The sequence below is a fragment of the Protopterus annectens genome, chromosome 3.part1 (assembly GCF_019279795.1).
Source record: "Protopterus annectens isolate FY-2018-M chromosome 3.part1, PAN1.0, whole genome shotgun sequence".
Taxonomy (NCBI): Eukaryota; Metazoa; Chordata; order Ceratodontiformes; family Protopteridae; genus Protopterus; species Protopterus annectens.
Window position 1 is genome coordinate 601,668,658 of NC_056732.1, and position 20,500 is coordinate 601,689,157.

Sequence of the window (20,500 nt, forward strand, 5' to 3'; positions counted from 1 at the left end):
TGCCCAATGAACAGCTTTGCCACTAAACACTCAAAACTCTTACTGTTTGATTTGCTGTTAATAAGCCATGAGAAATTATAGTACCTTTGCCATACCTTATTTAATTTTCTATTACAGTCTTCCACTGTTGCATCATAATATTAAATAATAATAATATTAAAAGGCAGATGACATGGGGTGTAAGCTAACCATATCTCCACAGTGTGACAGTGTTTGCTTCCTCCCCCTATTATTTTATTGCAGCTGACCCCTTTCTTTGATACATTATTACTGTGTAAAACACAGTTCCCACATTTTCGTTTACTTCTGACCTTCCCTGTTCCTTGTAATATGATCATCAGTATTCCCTCCCACTAACTCTTGCTGCTCGCTAGCTAATACCCTCTTGGTCCACAGTTCTACTTACAATATATACTCTCCTAGCCACACACGGATGTCTATGCCACTACAGCTGATCCAATTCCACTACAGCTCTCCTCTGTTCTTTTGCTTTACTGGCCCTCTTCACAAAGCTCAATGTTTTTATTTTCAGTCTAAGTCAAACTTTTTTCATACTTAACCTGTGTCCTCCTAACATGTCTACACACTCCTAATAGATGCTAACTAGAGATATGCTAGTCACCCCTTCAAGATTCTTAGTAGCTATGCATTTGGTTTGACATTATTTCTAATCCAGCTATACTGTCATTTAAATCAAGGTATAAGCAAGCAGAGAAGCTGGTAATGAAGTCCCATTCTCCCACTATCTTATCCATTATTTTATGTTCAGTAAGCAGAGGAGCTTGGCTTAAAACCAAGTTCTATGAACAACCTCTATGGCTCTATCAGTTTATGTAAATAACCAAAATCATCAAATTCATATTCTGCACCATCAAAGCCACTTATCCAATAGTAAGCATGCACCTGTGGAGGAGTATACCAACTTTATTTGTCAAACTCTATAGAGATGGAAATTTGAGGATTCTGTGGGCTTTGACTACCTCTCCTGAGTGTTTCTCTCCCCAAACCTTGCAAATTACTCCTAATATTTTCTCTACTTTTTTGTCAGGTTATCCTTCTTACCCCTTAGAGGCACAACTATACAATCCTACAACTGCACATTTTTGACTTCATGGGGCGTCCATAAAAAAACTCAGACACTGATGATAACAGATATATGCCTCACTCCCATACCTCTTAACCTGTGCTTCCTCACCAATATGACTAATAAGCCAGAAGCCTGGCTATCTTTATACAATCTACTTCACAAACACACTAAAGTTGCTGGAGGGACTAAGCCAGAAACCTAGCTTAAGCCTAACTATGCCCTGCCCTCATTACAACTAAAATCTTACAAACACGGTAATAGCCAAGATTATTCATTTAAGTACATTCATTTCTGAGCAATTCTCACTCTCTCAGAAATATTCTGACTCATCAAGATTAAATCGTTACAATTGTATACGTTAATATCCACAAAGATGATTTCTATATGACCACCGTAGAGATAGGATTACTTATTTAAAATACATATTTTATGATTTTAAGGGCAGAAACTGAAAATGAAGTATTCATTTATTAAATGTTGTAGGAGACAAAATTTAGAAAGATGTGATCATTTTTTTTTAAATTTGAGATAAAGTGGAGGTAAAAGAATATGAGTTTCTTAGTACAAATCTGAAGTTTCTGACCATATGTTATCTTACATATGAGTTAGGAATGACAGACATGGTGAGAACAAGTTTGGGTTATGTTATCTGCTGCCACTAGTACTAAGAGAACACAATACTCATTATTTCTTTCTATTAACATTAAAAGAACACATTTTCTTACAGTGAGTATGGACTGGAGCAACTGACAATCTTCACAAAAAGGCAGTAGTAGCCTCCATTTGAATATTGACAATGACCTCAAAGATGTTGGAAATAATTAACAACGTAAAGTAGCACTCTTTTTCAAGGTGTATATTAGTGCTTATGACTTGTTTCCATAGACAACTGTATACAAATTTGTAAAGTTACTTTCCACGTCGGATCAGCTGGTTATGTTCATCTTAAGTGTTTTGTGGTTGGACATACTTTAACTGCATGATTAAGTCCCTCAGTCCTTTATTATAGGGAGGAAGGACAGATGAAGTTAGCGTTTATTTAATCTAGTATGACTCGCTTTGCTGTGGAATGGGGACAATTTAGAGTGTCAGTGTGATGATGTGGATGGTTGACTGGATTTTGATATTTTACAAAGCAGTGTTTGTGTAAATTTGCTTACTGAACAAGAATGGACTAATTTGCTGGATTATAATGGATGGTGTGTTTACTGAATGAGAGATTGGACTAAGGTGGTAGGATATTAATTCCTCTTTAGGCTAGCTGCATTCCTTTTGTTCTGGCTTTATTAATGATATGACTGCAGTGCATATCACTGTATTACATTTTATGCGTGTACTTCCCCTGAGATTGTAATGTGAATTTGCCTGTTTTAAAGAAGAGCTGTGTATTGAATATAAATTATTTGTTAATCTGCTGAAATACTGGATGGGATAACTCAGTTCCTAATCTGGAAGATGTGCTGGAATACTTCTGAATAGCTGGCACATTACTGGAAAATGGACAGACAGAACAGATGCCTGTCAGTTTAGGAACTGATGCATGTTGTAACAGAATGGCAATTATGATATTGTGGGTTTCCTTGTGAGAGTTCCCTCAACTGGAGAATTGATAAAAAAAAATAATAAAGAAGGACCCCACCAAAGGTCAAGCTGCTCTGCACAACAATCCACAAATGATAAAGAAAAAATCAGCAGCAACACCCACCACTAAAAGCGACCGTTAAATGTAAAAATGAAACAATAAAATATCAACAGAAATCTGTCAGCAGAAATGATGAGCGCTTTCAGGCTGTGCCCTTTATCAGATAAAATACCCTACTCAACTCAATCAATATGTTTGAAAATGAAGACCAATCACAATTCAGTACTGAACCCGCCATTTTTTAAGGGCGGGTTTCATTGGAATGACATAATTAAGTCCAGGATAAAAGTACAGTTTTGTACCTACCATAAATGTAGATGTTCGAAGATCCACATTGCTGCAGTCCTAACACTTGGGTAGTCCGCTGTCCCAGTCGGCCCGAATACCAAAGTATAAGGCTGACGTCGGTCAAGGCGCATTAGTCTGACGTCAGGACGTCAGGGTACAAATGCGCATGACCGACGTCATATCCTCAGTCTTTTCTTGCCCCAGATGTCAGAAGACCCTAAAAAGATAAGGCCAAAACCAAAAAACACCAAACACTCCTGTACCAAATATATGTACAATATATACAAATTTACAAAAGTACAACCCCACCCACACAACCACCCCTAAACACAGCGGGAAGGAGGGAGGGTAAATTGGACTGCAGCAATGTGGATCTTGAACATCTACATTTATGGTAGGTACAAAACTGTACTATGTTCTTCATCCCACATTGCTGCAGTCCTAACACTTGGGTAGAATCCCAAAGCAGAGGTAAGGGAGGCTGGCAAATCATAAAGAAGCTGGAGCTGTCAACATGCCCTGCAAAATAGCCATGGCAAAACCAGCCCTAGATTTAGAGTAGAGAGGAAGGTGGTAATGCTTAGAGAAAGTATGCACTGAACTCCAAGTAGCTGCCTCCAAAATATCCTTAGTTGCCACCCCCCTTAGAAATGCTGTTGAAGTGGCAGTAGCCCTAGTGGAATGAGGCCTAATCCCAGCTGGAATCTCCTTGCCATGATGGGAATAACAAAATGCAATGCAAAACCCAATCCACTTAGAAATAGTTTGTTTTGACACAGGCTTGCCCTGAGAACTCAAAGCAAAAGAAACAAACAACTGCTGAGACTGCCTAAAATCCTTAGTCCTTCTTAAATAATAACGCAACTGCCTGTGTACATCTAAAGTGTGCAAAATCTTTTCCCCTTATTTTGGGGATCTGCATAAAAGTAGGCAAATGAATAGTTTGGTTTAAAGCCACACTAGAGACCACCTTAGGCATAAAGGAAGGATTAGTGCGTAATGATACCCTATCCTTATGGAAAATCAAAAAGGCTCAACCGCCATAAGGGCCTGCAATTCAGAAACCCTTCTTGCAGAAGTAATGGCCAACAAAAAGCAGTCTTCCATGACAAGTATTTCAATTCAGCAGTAGCCGAGGCTCAAAAGGTTGTAGAGTAAGTTTCTCCAACACAAAATTGAGGTCCCAAGCAGGAGTAGGAGCTCTACGTGGGGGTCTTATATTCTTTGCCCTCTAAGAAATTGCTTGAACAAAGGATGAGAAAACAATGGTGGGTCACAATCATAGTGAGCTGAAATTGCTGCAGCATGAATCTTAATGGAAGAGAAAGACAAACCTTTGTCCAATAACTCAGTAAGATATTGAAGAGCCACACTCAAATTAGGCTCAGAAACCTCCAAATCCTTTGCTGCACTCCAAAATAAAAATCTCTTCCATTTTTCTGCGTACACTTTCCTTGTACTAGGTCTTCTGGCTTCCATAATCACATTCAAAACTTGTTGAGGAAGTTGAGACCTGCTGTGGTTCAAAACAGAATATGCCAGGCTGTTAGATGAAGAGAGTGAAGCTTGACATTGAGTAGATGACCGTCCCTCTGAGACAATAGGTGTGGAATCAAAGGTAAAGGCCATGGAGGCTTCCTTACCAGACTCCTCAGTAATGGGTACCAGTGTTGCCGAGGCCAATCTGGAGCTATTAAAATCATCCTTGGCTTGTCTTGTCTGACCTTTAGGAGTACCTTTGGGAGGAGAGGCAGAGGTGGAAAGGCATACACATGAAGATTTTTCCAACTGAAAGAAAGAGCATCCACTTTCCAAGCTGTGTGATGAAACCTTTTCGTGCAAAACTTTGGCAGCTGGTGGTTTAACGGAGAAGCGAACAGATCTATGTCTGGAGTTCCCCATGACACTGTCAAATTTCGAAATACATGAAGATCCAGTTTCCACTCGTGGGGATCCATGATTTGCCTGCTTAACACATCTGCTAAGGAGTTCTGTGCTCCCGGCAGAAACCTTGCCTGAAGATTTAGTTGCAAGCTGAGCGCAGTCTCCCACAAAATCATTGCTTGCCTGCATAGAGGATAAGAATGTGTTCCCCCTTGTTTGTTGATGTACCACTTGACAGTTGTGTTGTCTGTTAGAATCAACACCTGCCCTGGAAGAAGTAACTCCTTGAAAGCCATTAATGCAAACTGGACTGCTAACATCTCCTTCATGTTGATATGTAGATGCTGTAGTCTGGCAGGCCACTTGTCTTGTATCCACTTTCCATTCAGATGAGCTCCCAAGCTATGTCTGAGGCATCTGTCGTTAGAATCTGACTCGCCTCTGGCCGGGTCACAGAGAGTCCCTTGTTTAGGTGACATTCCTGAGCCCACCACAAAAATTCCTTTTGAATGCAAGGTATTATTTGAATGACAGTGTCCAAATCCTGGCAGTGCTGTGTCCATACATTTTGAGATACCATTGTAGCTTCCTCATATGCAGTTTGGCATTGGGAAGCACCAGAATACAAGATGCCATGAACCCTAAGGCTTGAAGGACTGTCCTTGCAGTCAGCCCGGACTGAAGAGATAGTTGATGAAAGTAAAGGGAAAGATTCTTTTGTTTGTCCGGGGTTAAAAGGCCATCTGGGTTGCTGTATTCAGTCTCACACCCAGAAAGCACATGTCTTGAGAGGGTACTAGACTGGACTTTATTTCGCTCACAGAATACCCTAGGCATCTTAGCACTGCTATCACATGTTCCAAATGCTGAAACAGGTCTTCCTTTTCTTGAGCCAGAATCAGGCAGTCGCCCAAGTAAGGCTAGATTTGTATTCCTTTTACCCTGAACTAACCTATCACTGGAGCCAGAACTTTTGTGAATACTCTGGGCAGTAGATAAGCCAAAGGGCAATGCAGAGAACTGATAATGGGAATTCCCAGCTCGAAAACGCAGATACTTCCTGCAACTTAGTCTGATAGGCACATGAAGGTAAGCCTCCTTGAGATCTAAAGTTACCATCCAGTGATCTTTTCCCAGCAGAGGTAAAAGCTGTTGTAACGTCAACATTTTGAACTTGGGAATGTCCAGATAAGTGTTGAGGATAGATAAATCCAAAATTGGTCTCCACGTGTTCCCCTTTTTTGGTACTAGGAACAGGCGAGAATAAAATCCTAGGCCTCTTTCTGGCACAGGAACCGGCTGAATGGCCCCTATTTGGAGTAACAGAGAAATTTGCTTGTGAGCCTCTTTTCTTTGTAGAGGAGGAATGTCTGGCATGCCTTTGAAAGGAGGCAAGGTATGGAAATAAAACCTGTAACCGTGGTGAATGATATCCAATACCCATCTGTCTTGGGTAATTAAACTCCAATTTTCTTTGAAAAGTGCCAGCCTTCCTACCAAAGGTGCTGCCAGACGAGAAGGTTCTGGCAGCTGAAAAGGCAGGTCATTTGGTCTGTTTACGAAAGGACTGACCCCTGCCCTCACCAGAAGACTGAGCAGGTGAACTCCCTGTTCTAGGCCTAAAAGAACCTTGAGCTCTGCCCCTACCACGTCTAGACCTACCCCTAGACTGGGAATCATAAGAAGGATATGTCCACCCCTTAGTAGGCCAATTTCTACTAAACTTCGGAGGCTGAACCTGCAAAAAATCTTTAACAGTCTGCATAGACTTAGCCTTGTCCTCCATTTTCTTTAAAACTGCTTCCACAGGCGAACCAAACAACACATCAGATTGTAACGGAGCATCTAAAATCCTTGTCTTAACATGCTCAGCCAAATTCTGATCCCTCAGCCAGGCGTGCCTGCGAAGAACAGAACCAGTGGCAGCCACCCTCGAAGAGGCCTGTACAGCATCAAAACCACATTGCAAAGAATGCTTACCCACCTGTTCAGAAACATGAACTAAATCCTGCAACTCTTTACACTCAATACCTTCCGCCAGAGCATCCACCTTAGACTTCAATTGTGAAAGGAGATAATTTTGGTATTTTAACATGTGGAACTGGCAATTCAAAGCCCTCATGGCTAAAGTGGAAGAAGTATACACCTTCTTTCCCCATCTATCCAAAGCCCTTGCCTCTTTATCAGGAGGAACAGGATTTTTAACAACAGAAGCCTTAACACCTTTAGGCCCCTGAGAAACAGTTTCTGGGTCTGCCCTAGGACTCTTAAAAGATACTTATGAGCTTCAGGCACCCTATAATACCTATCCGGTTTAACTGGGGCAGGAGGCAAAGAATCAGGGTTCAGGGAAGCCTCTGCAAAAACATCTTCCACCACATCCAGAACAGGAGGTATAGCCAAAGGCCTATGCTGGGGTAGAAACAAAAATTCCTAAGCCTTTTCCTGGAATCAGAGAAATCTTGACCTTCCCATTTAAAATGCTCCCTCATGGAATGAAGAGTCTCTGAAAAGAAAAATCCTCAGGAGGAGAAGCCAAGGGGTAGAATCATCTACATCAGAATCAGAATAAGGAGGATACTCCTGCAAGTCTTCAGCCAAGACTCAGAAGCCTCGAACACTGCTCAAAACTCTCAAGCTCAGGTTCCACCCTAGGCCTCTTATCAGGAGGGGCATAGAACCTCTAATCATAGTAATCAAATCTTCTGCCATTTTAAGCATATGTTTCTTAGGCAGAGACCCTGAAGAACTAGGAGAAACACCGACTGAAGTTAAACCTGGCCTGCCTCTCGAAGAAGCCTTGGAAACAGAAGGGGAGGGCCTAACCACCTTAGGAAGGGAGGGGAGAACAGCTACCTGAGAAGCCCCCTCAGCCTGGCCTACCTCCTGAGAGGACACATCTTGTAACAGTAAAGTCTCTCCCTGAGACTCCAAAGAAACTTCTGGCAGAACCTCCGGCTCCACCGAGCCCTCTAAAGAACCGACGTCCGGGACAGACGGTTCTTCCAACCTAGGCTTTGCTGCTTTGTCCTTGCGCTTTTTAGACGAAGCGGGCGTCGGAGCATCCGACGGCATTTTATAATTACAACGCTTCCCAAAAACTAACCTGGCACAGTCTAATCTTCTCTTTATAGTGCGTTTGTTAAATCTAGCACAAGAGCGACATCCAACAACGTCGTGCTCAGGCCCTAAGCAAGGTATACACAAGGTATGGTAATCCCTATGAGGTATCTGTTTCCCACAAGAAATACAGTTATTCACTTTTTCTGACATCCGGTTAAATACTGAGGCAAGAAAAAAACAAAATATTCCCAACGGGTACTTAGCCAACTTTGATTCGGTCTGAAACTCCGACTTCAGAAAATTTCAGAACGCCAACCTGCACTCGCAATACTGCTTCTGCATCGGACCATGCGGCAAAAAAGACTGAGGATATGACGTCGGTCATGCGCATTTGTACCCTGACGTCCTGACGTCAGACTAATGCGCCTTGACCGACGTCAGCCTTATACTTTGGTATTCGGGCCGACTGGGACAGCGGACTACCCAAGTGTTAGGACTGCAGCAATGTGGGATGAAGAACATCATGTGCTGTAAGCACTATCATCCATCTAGTTTCCTCATATTCCGTATCATTTACAATGTCACCTCCTCTAAAACACTTGTAAATGTTCTGTAGAGCCATAAATGCAAACTGATGTCCTTCATTCTGGGATGTGTGCCTATAGAGGGGATTATGCTCATTCTGTACCCTGACAGTCGAAAGGTGATTAAGAATCCTGGTTTTAAGCATACAGTTTGTTTTCCCTACATAATAGCAGGTACATGGCTGACAGGTAGCCAAATAAACAACATTGGTGGTCCTACAGTTGGCTTTAGCACCAAACTGATAGAGTTTACCTGTATTGGGATGAGTAAATCCTGCATCCTTATTAATATATCTGCAGGCCTTACAATTCCCACAGGGTCTAGTTCCTCTCGTGTTTATTACCTGTTGTCAATCCCCCCTTTCCTTCATGGCTCAAGATATCTTTTAGATTTTTGTTTCTCCTAAATCCAGAATTAGGCCAGTCTCCCACCTCCTTCCAATCTTCTCATCCGTAAGGAAAATCTTCCAGTTACGCCTGACAATGTCACATATCCCATGAATGTTACTACTATATGTGAACATTAATCTTAATTTATTGTTACCTCCGTTAACCTTATTGCTGACTTCTCCAGCATCATTACCTTGTTTTTTCAGCCAAGGACATATTTTACCTCTTCTATGGTCCTTTTGCAATCAAGTGATATTGCACACATCACTCTCATTATACCCATTATTCACAAATTGCCTCAACAAAGAGAGCACCTCTCTCTCATAATATATTAATAAGGATGCAGGATTACTCATCCCATCAGTTTGGTGCTAAAGCCAACTGTAGGACCACCAATGTTGTTTATTTGGTTACCTGTCAGGCATGTACCTGCTATTATGTAGGGAAAATGAATCGCATGCTTAAAGCCAGAATTCTTAATCACCTTTTGGCTATCAGGGTACAGAATGAGCATAATACCCTCTATAGGGACACATCCCAGCATGAAGAACATCAGTTTACATTTATGGCTATACGGAGCTTATTTATGGCTTACAGGGGTTTTAGAGGAGGTGACGTTGTAAATGATATGGAATATGAGGAAACTATATGGATAATAAAGCTTACAGCACATGTTTATCCAGGACTTAATGATGTCATTCCAATGAAACCCGCCCATAAAAAACAGTGGAGTGGGTACAGTACTGAATTGTGATTGGTCTTCATTTTCAAACATATTGATTGAGTTGAATACGGTATTTTATCTGATGAAGGGCACAGCCCGAAAGAGCTCATAATTTCTGCTGACAGATTTCTGTTGATATTTTATAGCTTCATTTTTACATTAAACGGTCGCTTTTAGTAATGGTTGTTGCTGCTGCTTTTTTATTTATTGTTTGTGAACTGGAGAATTGATAATGTAGGGATAACTAAAAGGGGTTCTATAAATGAGGTTAAAGAGCTGCTCTGTCTTCAGTGAAGAACTGAAACATTACAAAGTTATCCATAAGGGAAATTCAGAGAGAATTTTTTAAAGAAAAGCTACTGTAACTTACTTGTGCTTGCACTTTGTATAATAATGAGAATGGTAACATCTCACTTCAGATGAAGCACAGCAAGATGCTCAGCTATTTTTTTATTATGGCAGAAGAGAGATACACTCATATGGTCATTTAATATGTTACTAGTAGATCACTTGTCAAGGTTTTTAATGACCTTATGGAGTGAAAAGAACAAAGGCTTACAGACCTTAGGGATATTTTAGAGACCAAGTTGAATAACCACAGCTACCAGGTTCAATAAGAGAATCTGATACGTTGTACAAGTATTAGATGCTATGAGATTTATGATGTAGATTTTATTTGTAATGGTATTTAAGTGAATTAAGCACCATTAAAATGAGGAACATTGGCAATATGAGATTGAGTTCAGGAGACAAAAGTTGTCCCAGTACTGAGTTGTCATAAGACAATAGGGGAGTCATTGGATTGACTGTTATCCTGAGTATGGGTCTCATGATTTATGTAAATCAGTTCTGATGTACACTGATGATGCAGCTCATTATGGCTGTATACTGCCAAGTCACTAGGCACTTGAAGAGGATGTGATAAGTGAATGGGGAGTGTATTAATTGTGTCAGAGATAACAATGGTTTAAGCACCATTTTAAAAAAGTTAATAGGTCATGTTATTAGATGTAACATTATTTAAGATTCTGATTAGTCCTTTCCAGGGTGATTTTTATAAGTGCTTTGTATGTGACAGCTGTATCTTATCAAGATCATGCTATGCATTTTTTTCTTTCTAAGAAGATCAATAAAGACAGCACAAAAAAAAAAAAAAAAATTAATTCTCTGATTCTGTACTTTACCTACTTCAAGGCTGCAGAGGAGCCCACGTATTGCTTTGGCAATCATTGGGTGCAAAACACAGAAATTAATCTTAGGCTGGAAGCTAGCCCATCTCATCACACATGTATAGTCACGTGTACATGCATGCATCACATACACCCCCCCCCCCCCACACACACACACACAGAGGTGTGTGCATAAACAACATTGTGGCATGCGGTTATGGTCAGTTTGAAGGATCACTCATTTTTGCATTTAGAAACAGGAAGATAGTCTGAGCACCTGGTAAAACTCAGAAAGACAGAGAATGTGTACAATCTGCACAGAATACACCCCAGCCAAAAGCAAAACTAGAGAAAGAAATACTAACCTCTGCACCACTGTGCCACCCTACATGTTAAAACATTGTGGTTGAATTTGTCTAACACAGGCAATTTTGTCTGAAAAAAGAAATGGCTCTTGTATATTTAAATGTTGCTGGAATGTGCCTGACATTCAGATGATTTCCAAATGCTAACAGAAAACATGATTTTTTTTTTTTTTACAATATAAGTATGCTGTGTTTTTTTTTATTCCTTTCAAGGCATTACTGAAAGACAAGGAACAGTCAAACTAGCATGGTCTTGTATTACTGAAAATGTAAATGTCTTTTGTGCCAGCCCAATGCTGTAGAGGGATAAAGCCCTGACTACCTCCCAGGTGACTTGAGTTCATTTAGTGGCTTAGGCAACTGACAGTCCTGGCAGTGAGGTTGGGCAATGCATATCATCTGCGGTGGGAGGTGGTTCCTGACCAGCTATGCCAGCCATTCTGGTTTTCAGAGATGGAGGTTTCATGTACAATGAAAGGAGAGGGCTAGACACTACTGATGCCCAAGCCAGTGATGGTAGTGCCTGTCCTTCATGTAAAGGAGCAGGCATACATGAACATAGTTGCAGCATTGGCAGATGTGCATGCCACCACCATGGCAGGAGTTAGGACCACTAGAGTATATTATCTACTTTGAAAAATGGGTAAAGCTGTTTTTGGGGAGGTGAAAATACAGGCAGGTTTCATCCTTGAGGAAACTGTATGTCTACAAGAAATAAAGTCCTAAACAACAAGAATTCATTTTGTTCATTCAAGTTTACAAAATTAATTTCCAAATCATTTTATTTGCCCCAAAACCTGCCTTGACCATATAGCCCCTTCTCTGCTAACCCTATTGACCCATGTTTTACCGGGAGAAACAACTGCCCATCAGCTCACTTATTTCTCTCAGAGGTAAGAACCAAGCAATGGGAGACGGCCACCACTTGTGAAGAGTTTGGGGATTTTTTCTTTACTCCCTAATGCATATGATGTTGCACCAAAGACCATTTCTGAATAACATTCACTGAGTATGGTTGTAGTGCTATCTGCTGCCAAACAGTCATGGATGTCACACTCTCCTGAATGGACTAAACTGTGTTCCCCCTCCCCTGCAGTGGATGAACTGATATTGGCTGCTTCATTCCCCCCGCCCCTGTGGTGGGTGTACTAATATTGGCTGCTTCATTCCCACCTCCCCTGTGATGAGTGAACTGATACTGGCTGCCTCATTCCACGTTCCCCTGTTGTGGGTGTACTAATATTGGCTGTTTCATTCTCCCCTCCCCTGTGATGGGTGAATTCACATTGGCTCCTTCATTCCCACCTTCCCTGTGGTGAGTGAACTGATATTTGCTGCTTCATTCCCCCCTCCCCTGTGGTGGATGAACTCATACTGGCTGCTTCATTTCCCCTCCCCTGTGATGGGTGAACTCACACTGGCTCCTTCATTCCCACCTCCTCTATGGTGGGTGAACTGATATTGGCTGCTTCATTCCCCCTTCCCCTGTGGTGGGTGAACTCATACTGGCTCCTTCATTCCCATGTCCCCTGTGGTGGGTGAACTGACACTGGCTGCTTCATTCCCCCTCCGCTATAGTGGGTGAACTCACACTGGCTCCTTCATCCCCCCCTCCCCTGTGATGGATGAACTGACACTGGCTGCTTCATTCCCCCTTCCCCTGTGATGGATGAACTGACACTGGCTGCTTCATTCCCCCTTCCCTTATGGTGGGTGAACTCACACTGGCTCCTTCATTCCCACCTCCCCTGTGGTGGGTGAACTGATACTGGCTGCTTCATTCCCCCTTCCCCTGTGGTGGATGAACTGACACTGGCTGCTTCATTTCCCCTCCCCTGTGGTGGGTGAACTGACACTGGCTGCTTCACCCCCCCCCCCCTGTGGTGGGTGAATTCACACTGGCTCCTTCATTCCCACCTTCCCTGTGGTGAGTGAACTGATACTGGCTGCTTCATTCCCCCCCTGTGGTGGATGAACTCACACTGGCTTCTTCACTCCCCTTCCCCTGTGGTGGGTGAACTGATATTGTCTGCTTCAGTCCTCCACTCCCTTGCAGTTCCTCCATGACCTGACTGCTAGTTGAACTTGGGTTGCCTACGGCATAGTGAAGACTTTACCCCTCTATTCCACAGAAGGGGCTGTCAGTTCAAAATAATTGTAATGCACCCAGTTATGTCAAATGTTTCTAATACTATTCTGTTTTAATACAATTTATAGCAGCCTATTGTAGGATATACATCAAAGTCTGTATGCCAAATAACTGATGCCAACAAAAACAAAAATGCATCTCTGTAGTACTTAAAAAAGAACATTCTTTTTATGTAGTCTACAATACACTGCATCAAATTATATTTCTTCTCAAAGGGAGTTTGTGTATCCCATTAAATTTATAACTGGTGGTATTACTGAAATATTTAGTGGTGACTGCTAAATCTCTGTCCTATGAGCTCATGTCATCAAATTTCAGATTACCCTTTCATTAGGTTTTGCTAATAAATCTTCTGAAACCAATGCCTGACTCATTCATTACAGTATTTAAAAAGTTAAAATGCTGCAATCTAATACAGACCACTATTTAAAAAAGAACACTGGCTAATGCATTTGCAGAAGCTAGACATGGCATTACATGGTTGAAGTAGTTATATTATAGGGATAAGAAGCAACTGGTTCCTAACAGCTGTCAGGCAGTTCTGATCTGCAGCCAAAAAAGTTACAGTTATGGTCTGCCACTAGAACATATAAACAGACTGAAGAGTAAGATTTAAGGCTTGTAATGTAATTGTTTTTAATGCTGTTGAAACTGTTGTCTTGTGAATAATGTGCCTAGAGTTATTCCTAGCTCCCCACTGCCATGTTTTTATAATTCCTACCCTTGAGCCTGCAGCACCACCCAAAAGCCCCAACTTTGTGTTTCATTATACAGCTACAGCACTTTAATATATAACATAAGCAAACAAAAGAAACACAAATTTTGCTGAAGTAACTAAAGTTCTCATTGTTTCCCCAGATATAAATTATGTACGGAGATGTCTAACTTTCAGCTGATTCAGAACCTTAAGAGAGCAACAGCCAAGAATTTTTTGTCACCTTTGCACTCACAAGTTAAGCACAATTGTTACAGCTCTTGCATTTTAAATAAACCATAATCTGTGAACAGGTAAGTGATACATCATTCTCTAGCCTCTAACTGGCTTCAGGAATGCAGCACACTACATGTTAACCAGCTTTGCATAATGAAATAAAAAAGCTATGTTTTAATGTTCTGTTCTGTTTATCATATGATAAGATGTAGAATCCTAATAAAGCTGAAGGATACCTGCTTCCCAGAAAATGCTTCAGCTGTTTACAACCAAACATATTTAAATGCACACCTTTTAGAGCATGTCTGCACTTACCATCATCCAGATACATTTGGTCCAACTCTTCAGGTGGCTCCTGCTTCACTGTTACAGGAAGGGAATTAAGGTTACTGTCTTCATGCAACTCTGGTAATGACAGTGGCTGAGCTGTTGGTGACTCAGTGTTGTGAACCTTCTGTGGTTGCTGGTGTGAACCAATCCTGGTTGGACTGTAGGCCTGCACAAAGCTTGATTCCTGGGTGACAGATTGAACTGAAGGAGGGGGACTGTTGGGATAGAGTGTTTGCTGGTAACCATGGGAACAGCTACTGCTCAGATGTTGACTCACCTGCGGCTGCAGCAAGACGTGAGATGGTTGGTCTGGAGAGCTGGGATGCACTACTAATGATCGTGGAACCTCTTGTATTGTGGGCACAGCTGAAGTTGACTGCTGAAGACCTAAGTGGCTGTGGCCTGTATTAGTGATGCACTTGTACGAAGAATGTGAAAGGTCATGCAACTTGGGGCTGGAGTTTGGCGAAGATGACATCACAGTGTTTCTTTGCTGGCAGGAGCTGAAGCCAGCCACAAAACAGGAACCAGGATCTGGTGGCATTAAGATCTGCTGGCCAAAATAGCCTTTCGATAAAGGACTCAATCCTTGACTCATTGATACACAAGACTGAGCAGTCTCGTAGTCATCAGTGGGCTCTGTTTTTATAACAGGAACTGTAAAGACAAAAAAAGAAAAAAGAAACAGAATAAATGTAAGTTACACATTCATTTGACTGTGTCGCCTGTGGCCAGGGTCCCTCTACAAAACAAACTTTTTATGAAAAATACTGTGTGTCAATGCTTAGCTCTCCTACTAGTTAAAAAAAAGCAAAAGGATGAGTCATCAGCAAAAGAAAGTTACAGCTGGTTCTAATAAAGACATGAACTATTTTCTTTGGAATCCTCCCCAGTACTAATGTGCCATAAAAAAATACATTTTCAAACAGCCATGTTGCTGCAGAGACCTTAGAGCCAAAGGCTCCATGCATTTGTACCAATTACTTACATTCAAAGTGAAAAATGTATACTGTTGTATTTCAGCAGCTACTGATGCCTTTCTTGATAAAAGTAAAGAAATTTTACTTCAACAATATGTGAAAGATTTTCAGAACTTTATGACAGACATGCACATTTTAATATGTAGGGCAGACACATAGACCTTTAGACTGAAATCACTATACTTTGACCAGAAGTTGCACCATGTGTATGTTACTTATTTTTACATAAATAATTGAAAGGTGACATTTTACAAGATTACTCAGACTGCCTGCAAACAATAAGTTACTGTAGGACGTGTAGTCAAGTTCTAATACATGAGCGTGGTGGCATGTCTTAACCCAAGACACAGCTGCATGACAGTAAAACTAAACATGCATCCTGGAAAGAATTATCCAGATTATAAAATTATTACAAAGAAGGAGAGATGAAATAAAATTCAATTCCTGTCTGTCAGAACGGATTGTTTTTTTTTTTTATTTAGGTTGTCTAACTGGCTCTTTCAAAGGGATATAAAACAGTAACCAACACGATCTTATCATAACAGTTGTAGGCTAAGGCAATCATAAAAGTGCACCAAGGTGTGTTTAACATTACTACTCAGTTAACAAGGTAGACTGAAGTGTTGCTTACTCGTGATATGATCTCATTGTGATTGGAACACTACAGAAATGGGTGTTACAACTATACAGTAGTGGCAACCAGTTGCTAAACAGACATTGTAATAGTGGCATTTTTGCTTAGTTCCGTTGAAGAGTATCATGTATTGGAACACAGAAAGTAAACCAAAGGTTTCAGAAGTAGCAGAAAGCACAACTGTAAAGGAGTACTGCACACAGTAAGTCAATTAATGTTTGTAAACATAATTTGGAAGTAAATGACCTTACTTCTTTTTGTTAGGGAAAATCATCAACTCCCACCACTAATCAATATTTATAATGCACTTTATTTTAACAAACTGCTTTACTGAAATACTGTCAGATCCATTACAATTTCTCCAGTATTATCGTAAGGCACTAAAAAAGCAGCATTTGACAAAGCAAATGATGCCTTGCACTCACCTGCAGCAATACAGAAATAGGATGGGAGGTAGGGGAGATGGCCATTAAATTATTAGCAGCATACAGAGTATAAATGTCAGTACTTTGTTGGGTATACAAGTAATGAATGGGTTTTACTGATCAAAATCAAACCTAGTATTGTGGTTTTGTTCCTCATCTTGAATAACTTGTAAAATGGGAGGATAGCTGTATAAATCGCTACCAAACAGAACAAAGATACTAAAAAGGAGAGGAAAACAGGAAACTTATTTCAAGTTTAAATCAAAATGCTAGCATTAAATATTGTATATAGAAAACAAAAACATGTAAACAAGAAATATACACAAAAACAAAGGCATGATCAAAGGTTTCCACTTGCACCTGTGTTATAACAGCACAAATATCAAGATTTCCAAGCAGCCTACATGCAGTTTTAACCCTAGGACACAACTGCCACTGTTTTAAAATGCAAGACAAGTTGTACATAGGATAAGAGAAGATGACATTCAAATCATTTATTATAATGGTGTGTTAATCAAACTAGCCAAACATTATTTCACTTATTTTCTAACACTTCAGTCTACCTGGGGTTGCAGAAGACAATGTGTGTGTGTCTGTGTGTGTGTGTGTGTGTGCGTGTGTGTGCGTGTGTGTGCGTGTGTGTGCGTGTGTGTGTGTGTGTGTGTGTGTGTGCGTGTGTGGCGGGGGGGAGGGTAACAATGAATGTAAGTCACAGAACCAGTTCTGGGTGGGATGCCAACCCATTACAGCACACAGACACACACACATCCCACCCTACCTACTTACTGGCCATTTATAGGAATGCCAATTCACCTACTAGCTTGCTATTTGAATAGGAGAAGGAAATGAAGACCCTGGCAAAACAAATATAGGCAAAGCAGAGCCATGTAATCCTTCACATATAGGATGATCATTCTCCATATCACTGATTATGCCTGACAATACCCCAGAGAGTAGTGGGCATAGGAACAACTATCATGGGACTACACTAGCTAAATCTTTGTCAGCTGGCAGTGCTCCCAGCTCAACCATCTTCTTCCTTCTACTTGCTACTGCTGGTGACCACCTACCTTTTTCTCCTACTATGCCTCCTAGTTTTCCATTTAGACATTTGTGGGGACTAGAGACAAAGGTCTTGCTAAAACACAGCAATACTGCATCTGGTAAGTTTCCCCTGTACAGTTTCAGTGTCCTCAAGTTGCATTAATAACAGTGGACTGACAATACGCACTGACTACAAAAAAATGTGTTGGCTTTCAACCAAGAAACGTCTGCCCTACAGCAATTTTACCAGCCCCTCTCTGTCTTAAGTTCATAGGAAAGTACTAGGCTACCTGCTCTTCTGGGCTATTTTAAGCCTTGGAAATTTCCCTTGGTGAGAAGCAACCTCTATATCTCTTGTTTGTGAGGTAAACACCTTAACCATTATGCTAAATATATTAGTTTATATATATATATATATATATATATATATATATATATATATATTTATTTATTTCATATACTTAAATATATAAGTTCATAGCTAATTACTGGGCTAACTTTCTTAATAGGCCATTCTAAGCCTAGGCAAATTCCTTCCTGAAGGTGAGAATCAAACGCTGTACCTTGTATCCATGAGTCAAACACCTTAACCATTATACCAAGCCCCAATCTTTTTTCCCATGGCTTTACCTATTACTGCTGTAAGGCTAAGAGGTTTGTCACTAACTGGGTCTATTCTTGTTCGTGATTTGTGGAATGCTGCCGTGGTAGCCAACCTGCAGTGTTTTGGCAACTTTCCACTTTCATGGACTGCTAAAGACGTATGTGAGAGAAGCTGACAGCACCCTATGAAATTCTTGGGTATATGCCATCCAGCCCTTGAATTTACTTTAAGTCCTAGCAACCCTCTCTTTATTGTCTACTTATCTATCCTATTGTCTACTAATACTGCCACACCCTCCTCCTACCCAAACTCTCCATACTGTTACTTCTCTCTCTTTTCTTATTCTCTGAATGTTGAGATGGTACATTTGCTCAGAATCTTTGCCTTATTAATATCCAGGATGTATTCCCTTCCATCCCTGATGGACTTTTGGCAAAATGCCTCACCTTTCTTACATTCCCCACTATACATGAAAGAGCTTTTCCCTCCTCTTGTTAGCTCTTAGGTCTGATTTTGCTTTCCTTACAATATGGGGAGTGCTCTTGCTAGAATAGTCATACTCCATTTCCTTCCCCCTCCTTCCCTCAGTCACTGGTAGGTCACATTTGCCATCACAGGTTTTTCTCACTCTGGTAATCCACACTAGTTTTCTTTCTTCTGCACTTGCCTTTATGCCACAATATACTTGTGTGAAAATATTCATCTCAGATCTTGGCTTCTCTCTTCTGTGTTGTAATCACTTCCTTCATAGTTAAACGCATTGTGGCATGGTCATTGCTGGCTACAGGTGATCCTACCTACCAGCTGCATGCTTTATTTGCTGTGGAATACATATTTAAAACTCTTAGTCTCTCATTCTTGTACCACTTGGATGAAGTCATTTTTGTCCAGTAATTCTGCCACTGTGTTTTCCTCTGCAGATTTAGACATGAACATCCCAGCCTGTTGAGATACCTTTTGACGACTACCTTCTTATGACTGCTCCAGCCCTGTTCCCTTTACTTGCCTTTGCCATTAAAGATTCACATGTAAGTAAACATGTAAGTACTAGGCAATCGTTTTGCAGACCATTTCAAGCCTAGCCAAAAAATCCTATTCTGAATTTCCTTCTAGCCTCAAGTAGTGCAAGAGAAGAAAAAGTGGGAGAAAAATTGAGGATGCCCATCACATTACTCAGAATATAGTGGGCCATAAACTTTACCCATTCATTTTTCTCTTTTCTCTCTTGTAGTGTGACAGACAAGGTACCAGTCGTCTGCTGTGCTATCTCCTTATATTATCCCATAGCATTTCCCTTCCTGTCTCCACAGATTATGCCTTGTTTGACACAGACGGCTGTGTCAACATCAGTTCCATCCTTACTGCTGTGCTATCTCCTTATATTACCCCGGGGCATCTCCCCTCCTGTCTCCACAGATTATGCCTAGTTTGACACAGACTGCTGTCAACATCAGTTCCATCCTTACTGCTGTGCTATCTCCTTATATTACCCCATGGCATTTCTTCTCCAGTCTCCTTAGATTATGCCTTGTTTGACACAGACTGCTGTGTCAACACCAGTTCCATCCTTACTGCTCTGCTACCTCCTTATATTACCCCATGGCATCTCCCCTCCTGTCTCCACAGATCATGTCTTGTTTGACACAGACTACTGTGTCAACACCAGTTCCATCCTTACTGCTGTGCTACTTCCTTATATTACCCCATGGCATCTCCCCTCCTGTCTCCGCAGATCATGTCTTGTTTGACACAGACTGCTGTGTCAACACCAGTTCCATCCTTACTGCTGTGCTATCTTCTTATATTACCCCATGGCATTTCCTCTCCAGTCTCCTAAGATTATGCCCTATTTGACAGAGACTGCTGTTTCATCACCATTTCCATCCTTACTGCTGTCACTGAGCAGATGCTGTCACAAGATGGTTATCTTACCCAGGTTTCAGTTATTCTTGCTTATCTCACTTCACTTTTGAATGCTACAGTCTGTAGCTCTCCTGTGTTTTTTTTATTCCTTAGGCTTCTACCATTGAAGAACATTGCCTTTCAACAAGTCCTGCCTGCTGCAGCTACTTTTCTTCTTGTTATCCTGTTTCCCTTCCTAAACCATAGTCTTCTCTGTGCTCTCCCTCATCCCATCTAATATAGCTTTACAGTATAGCAAATCGGATAGATCTTTGTAGTCTGAACTTAAGCAAGGCTGTCTTGCT

At 41.1% G+C, this 20,500-nt stretch overlaps 1 protein-coding gene across 2 annotated transcripts in view; it reads right to left on the reverse strand.

The window, feature by feature from the left end:
* Positions 1-20,500, reverse strand: part of NFATC1 (nuclear factor of activated T cells 1) — a 1,564,586-nt gene that overhangs the window by 391,628 nt on the left and 1,152,458 nt on the right. Inside the window, exon 9 of one of the 2 annotated variants that reach the window (XM_044066987.1) lies at positions 14,884-15,263. In XM_044066987.1, the coding sequence (XP_043922922.1) occupies positions 14,884-15,263 (380 nt within the window). Of the gene's footprint in view, positions 1-14,591; positions 15,264-20,500 lie in introns of both variants that reach the window. The other variant, XM_044066986.1, reaches the window with a different exon arrangement.